We start from the raw sequence: 7,804 nt of genomic DNA, 5'->3' as shown, positions 1-7,804 counted from the left end.
CATTGTTGTTGAGCATCAAGTCAATGGTGGATTTCTGGAAACCAGCGTGTATATGTGTGTGCCTGTGTGTGTGACATGGTCCCATCAGTGTTCCTGTGCTTTCTTTTTGACACAGTTTGGGAGTGAACAGCAACTCTTTCCCACATTGACTCTAAACACACACACACACACACACTCTCTCTCTCCCACTCACACACCGGACACACTGCATCCCCTCTGACTTGACGCATCTATGTCCTTGCGTCTTTGCGTCCGTCCGTGCATCTGTCCCCTGGCCCTCAGAGCGAGGACTCGTACTGCAGCAGCTCGTAGAGCAGTGGGCCGTCGCGGTAGCGGATGCCGACGGCGGCCGGCGTGATGTACTGCAGGATGTTGATGGTGCGCCGCAGCCGGCGATCCACGTAGTGCGCATCCCAGGCCGGGTACCTCTTTCTGGGCATGTCGATCTTGATGAGTGGGCCCTCCAGCCTGGCCGCCGCCGCAGCCGCCGAGGCCGAGGAGCGCACCTGGAACACGGGCAGGCAGGTGTCGTCGGCCAGGTCCTCCTCCGTCTGCGAGCGGGCCAGGTGGGCCGGGGTGGGTGGGGCGGAGGGCGGTGCTGAGGGGGGCAGCGGGAGCCCCCACAGCAGCTGGGCGCAGCAGGAGGAGGCGGGACTGGGCGAGAGGTGGGCAGAGGCCGGGTGGAGGAAGCCGTAGTACAGCAGCATGACCAGGACGCCGCCGGCGAAGCACAGGTACACGCCGCACAGCGCCTCAGACGCATACCAGTCGGTCAGAGCCGGGTCCCGGTATGAATACCTGGAAGGGGGAGAGGTGGGAGGAAGAGGAGGGGAAGAGGGGGGAGTGGGGGGGCAGTTGAAATGGGTTGCTGAACTGCCGTTCAACACACACTCACTCACTCACTCACTCACTCACTCACTCACACTCACTCACGTTGCCTGTATTTCAGTGGCCCTGTGTACACGCAGCACACTGAGTGATCAGCAGATTAGTTCACTCGTGGCTCCCAACCATTAGGCATCAGTCTGTTTGCACATACAAGGAACTCTCAAACATTACATTAGGAATATAGTTATGAATAATGATTTATCAAATGTATATTGTACATTAAATATCTCTTTGGTAAATGTTTGGCATTAGGTTTCTTGTTAATGCTAAAACGGGTAACTCTGTGGAATCCCCATGAGAGAGGCGTGCTGGACTGACTGATGGATGAACAGACGGGCACCGAGGTATTATGCCAACTACAAGACAGACTACAAGATTATGTTTTTAATCTTTTAATCCGGTGGTAATCTGGCTGTAACCAGGTTGATCTGGGTGCTCTGGAACCCACAGAAGAATCTGCCTTTTCTGATTAAATCTGTTAATTGAAACAATTCGTCCGCATTGTTTTCCCGCTGGTCTTAAGATCTGAAGAGATGAACGCAGTGGTAACAGAAATACACATCTTCTGTGCTGAACAATCCCTGTAAAGCAGTGTGTTCACCCTATGGTGAAATGCCAGGTTGGGATTTTATCCTTAAAATAGTAGGAAATATAAGATCATAGAATACTAGAAAATGCATTTCCTGCAGAAAATGCATTGAGTGCTATAGTGCAAATTGAGGTTGAAAATATTTTTTTAATAAAGCCACATAGATTAAGACATAAAGAAACGTTAAATGGATTAAATCAATTGAAGGGATTTGAACAAAAGTTCAAAAGTCTAAATGGAGTAAACAATGGAAACATGCACACCATTTAAGAAAATGTAAATGGTATGGGTTTGGTAAATGGTAAATGGAAACTAATAAAGTGACAGCTGAATGAAAAGCGCAAACTATTGCTAAAATGAATTGAACTAAAGAATCTGAAAGGTCAAATGTATTGCCCTGCACTGCTGGTGTTCTCTACAAACTTGGGAAAAACAGCCCAATCTGGCAACACTGCCTGAACGTCCTCCAAAAGTAGCCCAATCTGGCGGGGAAAACTGCCCAATCTGGCAACACCGCTGAATGTCTTCACGCTCCAGCGTCAACATAAATCAATGAGACCAACTGAAAACGAAGCCGGTATGAAACTAAACCTGCAATTCTGAATAAAGTTTAAATGATATCGAAATTCCGTTTAGATATTATTGAAGATACAAGTGTGTACAAGTGTGGGAGTCAATTGACTCCCATGTTTAAAAAAAGATAGTATATTTACACGGAAGAGCGCGCGATTCCAAGTTATTCTGAATATTTAAAAATTTGAATGGAGTCTCTAGATGAAATATTTAGGAAGGAGATAGGTCCCAACGTTTGTAGAGAATAATAATACTTAGTTGTACTCACCTGATTAACATATGAGTATTGTTCAGTAAAACTAGGGTCTTTATGCATCCACCATATGTTTTCCTTGGTCATGTTATCCAGTGATGTTTTGTGTTGATTTGTGTTCATAAATAATCCCACTGGCAGCATGCGCAGGTGGCTACCTTTTCTCTACCCTGTTCCCCACTGGCCAAGGCCTTCTGGAGGTAATAATTGTGTATCAAACATTTATTGCTCAGCCACTACATGTGTTCGTTTTTCACTCTTTGCATATATGGCACGTTAAAGTTCCTGATGACCATTCCGGGGTACATCTTGAGTCATAGGTGTCTCTAAAGTGTTAGGAGTAACTTTACACTCCTGACTTCTACTCATTTATCAGAACGGGACAGAGACAGTATCATGGAGATGTGTTGAAAGGGGGCGGTCACTTCTTAGTTATGTGTGTATTTTGCATGAATCATCTTATTTATTTTTATTGTCTTCACGTCTCTGACGAGGGCCACCCCACAGCCCGATAACTCCCTCTCTGGTACCGCCTGCACATCTTTAACTATTCAACTAAAACCACAAATAGTCTTCTCTCCCCCTGTGTCATCTTATGTATCCCTCCTCTGTTATGGAAGTTATCCTTCCAGCAATATTACGGTCCAATATCATTAACCCTAAAATAACAATGTTTTTTAGGGTTAATAATTGCATTACTGGAATAGGGTTACATGTCTGTAAGTTAGAAATACCCCTTATTATTCTCACACTCATTTATGCAAAACCAATTTCAACATCTTTCAAAAAAGTTGTTTTGTATCATGTCGCTTTAAGGCCCCCCTCCCGGGTAACCCAGTCTGCCCACTCTAGTGCAATTGGTTGAACGCGACTTCTGCACTACAGCTCCGCCCGGTTTGAGCGAAACCGACCTGTTTCACGCACTTATTGAGTGCTTTCTCTCTGGGCGCGAATACTCGGTGGGTGCGAATACTCCCCCTGGCTCATACATAGACATTTCTATCTTAGCAGACATAAAACATTTATACATACATCATATAACAGTCCAAAGCAATGGGTAAAGTCCAAAATAGCATGATATCACCACTTTAAAACCTCAAACCAAAAGCCCAGCCGTGTGTCTCACCAGAGGCCTGTGAGCAGGGTGTTCTCGGCCAGCACCACGCTGTAGTAGGCCAGCATGCGGTAGCGTGTGCGGCCCTCCTGCACGTTGAACCAGCAGAAGATGTACACGATGCCCACCACCATGTTGAACAGCACCTCCTCCCACTTGGACATGCAGAAGTCTGTGCCTCCGTGCACCACCCAGAAGGCCATGGCGCACCAGTGTAGCACCACGAAGATGCCGAAGTAGAGGTGGAAGAGCGAGGCAAACAGCGCCAGTGATAACACCCGCGACGAGATGGTCAGCAGGCGCCACAGCAGGTGCAGCAGCGCACCACGGTAGCTCATGCTGCGCTGGTCGTCCCGCGAGTCCCGCAGCAGCTTGTGGTAGGAGGCCAACACCCAGGCCAGGGAGAGGAGCGAGGCCAGGGATGACACGCCTTGGGAGGGAGAGTGAGGTGGTGGGGTAGGGGAGACCGGGGGGGGAGGGGGGGGGAGGTGTGAGTGGGGGTGGGGAGACCAGGGGGGAGACCAGGGGGGTGGTGGGGAGGAGACCGGGGAGGAGAGGGTGGTGGTGGTGGGAAGACCAGGGGGGGAGGGATGTGGGAGTGGGGAGACCGGGGGGGAGAGAGGGTGGTGGTGGTGAGGAGACCAGGGGGGCAGAGAGGGAGGTGTGAGTGGGGGTGGGGAGACCAGGGGGGGAGTGGGAGGTGGTGGTGAGGAGACCGGGGGGGAGATAGGGAGGTGGTGGGGAGGAAACCGGGGGGGGAGAGGGTGGTGGTGGTGAGGAGACCAGGGGGGCAGAGAGGGAGGTGTGAGTGGGGGTGGGGAGACCAGGGGGGGAGAAGGAGGTGGTGGTGAGGAGACCGGGGGAGGAGAGGGTGGTGGTGGTGAGGAAACCGGGGGGGGAGAGGGTGGTGGAGGTGAGGAGACCAGGGGGGCAGAGAGGGAGGTGTGAGTGGGTGTGGGGAGACCAGGGGGGGAGAGGGAGGTGTGAGTGGGGGTGGGGAGACCAGGGGGGGAGAGGGAGGTGTGAGTGGGGGTGGGGAGACCAGGGGGGGAGAGGGAGGTGGTGGTGAGGAGACCGGGGGGGAGATAGGGAGGTGGTGGGGAGGAAACCGGGGGGGGAGAGGGTGGTGGTGGTGATGGTGAGGAGACCAGGGGGAGAGAGAGGGTAGTGGTGGTGGTGTTGGGGAGACCAGGGGGATAAGAGAGAAGATACAGAGAGTAAAAATATTTTCCAGAGGTAGTCTGTAGAGTTTTTGTAATTGGCCTTCTACGTCAAAGACACAATGTGGCCTGCAAGGTCGTCCAACTTCAATCAAATCGTTTTTTATCAACAGTTCAAGCCTTTGTAAAAAGTTATTCCTATATCCTCAGTACTCAACAGTATAACATTTTGGACGGAATAAACAGTAACTGATCATCGTGTTCATAGAGTTTGTAAACTCAAGTGGCCTGCAAGGCCACCTTCGTAGAACTTCAACGGAGGCTATTTAGAGCTGCGCCTCTTCCTCAAAGGGAAGGTGGCGCTCGAATCAGAGAGTGCTGCTTCCTATGGGGGTTGTGCAAAATTCTGTCTGTTTCCACTAATAGTTTGCGCCAAGTTCAACCATTGTTGTCATGTTTCCAAATCGGACCAATGGAGAACGCAAACCCCAGAACAACGATGTCTGCATGCATAATTTTCTGCAGTCTGCAACAACAACAACTCGGTTTCTGTAAAAGTTGCACCATTGCACCATACTATCAGTCAGATTCTGAGAACGCAAATGGCTGATTTCTGTGGAGCAGACCACCCAGACCCAGACCCCCCACACACCCCCAAACCCAGACCCCACAGACCCAGACCCCCCAGACCCAGATCCCCCAGACACAGACCCCCCAGATCCAGACACCCCAGACCCCCGAGACCCAGACCCAGACCCCCCAGATCCAGACCCCCGAGATCCAGACCTCCGAGACCAAGACCCCCAGATCCAGAACCTCCCAGACCCAGAACCCCCCAGACCCACACCCCCAGACCCAGACCCCCCAGACCAAGACCCCCCAGACACAGACCAAGACCCCACAGACAAAGACACCTCAGACCCCCCAGACACAGACCCAGACCCCCCAGATCCCCATGACCCAGACCCCCCAGACCCAGATCCCCAAGACCCAGATCCTTCAGACACAGACCCCCCAGAAACCAGACCAAGACCCTCCCGACAGAGACCACCCAGACCAAGACCCCCCAGACACAGGCACCCAAGACCAAGACCCCCGAGATCCCCCAGACACAGACCCCCAAGACCAATACCCCCCAGACAAAGCCCCCCTAGACACAAACCCCCAAGACACAGACCACCCAGACCCCCAAGAAACAGACCCAGACCAAGAACACCCAGAAACAGACCCCCCCGTCACAGACCCAGACCCCCCTGACCCAGACCCCCAAGACACAGACCCCTCGGACCCCCCTGACCCAGACCCCCCAGACTCAAACCCCACCAGACCCAGACCCCCCTGACCCCCCAGATCCAGACCTAGACCCCCCAGACACAGACCCAGACCCCCCAGACAAAGACCCCCCCAGACACAGACCCGCTGTCCCCCCAGGGCTCCACCTACACTGCAGTCTCTCGGCGCGGTTCTCCTGGATCATGATGCACAGCTGGAGGACCAGCTGGGGCGCCGACTCCAGGAAGGTCTCCAGCAGCCGCAGCATGTTGACGTCGGCGTACTCAAACATCATGGCCCAGTACCAGCGCCGCTGGTGCTCGCGCTGCCGCCGCGACTGGATGCCCAGGTAGAGCGTCCGGATGTACCTGTCGGCACACACCAAAGGACTGGTCTTTACCCATCCCAGCTGGGGGATTCTGAAGGAGGAGGATTATTTAGACCCCTAATGAGGTTTAGAGAAGAGGCCGTACTTTGTACCAGGCTACCTGACGTACTGATACCATGAGAAGGTTCAGGGCAGAATTCTCTGGTCTGCTGATGGACGGAACTCTACGTTTAAGGTTGGCATGCTAACACGCTAGCATGTTTTATTGTTTAAAATCAATGGCTCGGGTTAGCAGTATGCAAATTCTAGTATGCTCTAGTGTAAATCATGCTTGGTTGATAGTTTTTTATGAATTATTTTTTTAAAAATTTGCCACTATTAATATGAAACAGGCTACTTTATAGGGCAAGTTTGTCTGTTTTTAACAAAAACTTGAAATAGAGCTATAGGCTCTGAGCCATTCTTATGCTCAAAAAGGCAATTAGCTTTTATATTTAAGGAACGTGGGAGGGATATTTGAATGGCTCCCAAAATAGCAATTGAACTAAAATTGATGGCAGGTTCGATAACGCGCTTGAGAGGAGAAATGCTGCTACTGAATGACTTATGTTTCACCATCTGGGTGTAAAGAATATACCCTCAGCTTCAAGAACGTCCATACTTCCAGACGGTAGAACACACCCTGAGATGAAAATGAATCTAGCTGTACATATGCAACTGTATCTAGATGAAACAATAAATTAACAAAGGTGAAACATATCATATCTGATTGAGCACAGTATTTCCATTTATGTATTTTGACGAGAACATTATAGAGGACACATGAAGAGCAAATGAAAGCATGGTCATTCATTCAAAGTGAAGAATAAGCTAAGTGTAGCCTATGAGATAAGTGTATAGCCTATTCGATTCAAAGTGTAGCCTGTATTACTGAACATATCTGACAACCTGTGTGACAAATGAAGCAGCCAGGTGGAGCTCAACTGAAACTTAGGCCAAGCGGATAGAGAGTCAGCAGTTCAACAGCTCAGTTAAAGGAGAAATCCGGTGTAAAATGGATCTGGGATATGGTTAGTATGATAACGAGTTGGAATGTTAGTTTGGGAGCAAAAAAGTGTGTATAGACACATTCTTAAGTTGGCTGTTTCTAGCCGAATCTACCAAAACGCTATGAACTTGGAACGATGGGGGCATGTGTTATGGTAAAAACTAAATCGTTATTTTAAACCACTTAAAGGGCTAGAAGTAGCCCGACACTTCTTTGGTAGTATAATAAGGGTCTTAACATATAAAACGAGGCATTGGTAACTTTGTAAGTGTACAGATTGTTTATTAACACAATACCATCAGTAGTTCACCCGTCGACGCCATCTTGTTTTTAAGACTCGATAAATAGATTTACGAACACAGAGATTGTGCCATCCGAAAACGACATGCAAGCTCTGTTTTCGTACAATCTGTACACTTACAAAGTTATCAATGCCTTGTTTTATATGTTAAGACCCTTATTATACTACCAAAGAATTGTCGGGCTACTTCTAGCCTTTTAAGTGGTTTAAAATAGCGATTTAGTTTTTACCATAACACATGCCCCTATCGTTCCAAGTTTTCCAAGCGTTTTGATAGA

General features: G+C 49.8%; 1 protein-coding gene across 1 annotated transcript in view; it reads right to left on the bottom strand.

The window, feature by feature from the left end:
* Window positions 1-278: 278 nt before the first annotated feature.
* LOC307074133 (XK-related protein 6-like) overlaps window positions 279-7,804 on the bottom strand; it is a gene marked incomplete at both ends in the record, with an annotated part of 13,078 nt that continues 5,552 nt past the window's right edge. Inside the window, 3 exons of the mRNA XM_079734145.1 lie at window positions 279-798; window positions 3,430-3,847; window positions 6,021-6,217. Of these exons, the coding sequence (XP_079590271.1) occupies window positions 279-798; window positions 3,430-3,847; window positions 6,021-6,217 (1,135 nt within the window). The remainder of the gene's footprint in view (window positions 799-3,429; window positions 3,848-6,020; window positions 6,218-7,804) is intronic.

The sequence above is a fragment of the Pollachius pollachius genome, assembly GCF_949987615.1.
Source record: "Pollachius pollachius genome assembly, chromosome: 4".
NCBI lineage: Eukaryota > Metazoa > Chordata > Actinopteri > Gadiformes > Gadidae > Pollachius > Pollachius pollachius.
Note: the sequence above shows the minus strand (reverse complement) of the source record. Positions and strands in the feature narration are given on the sequence as shown.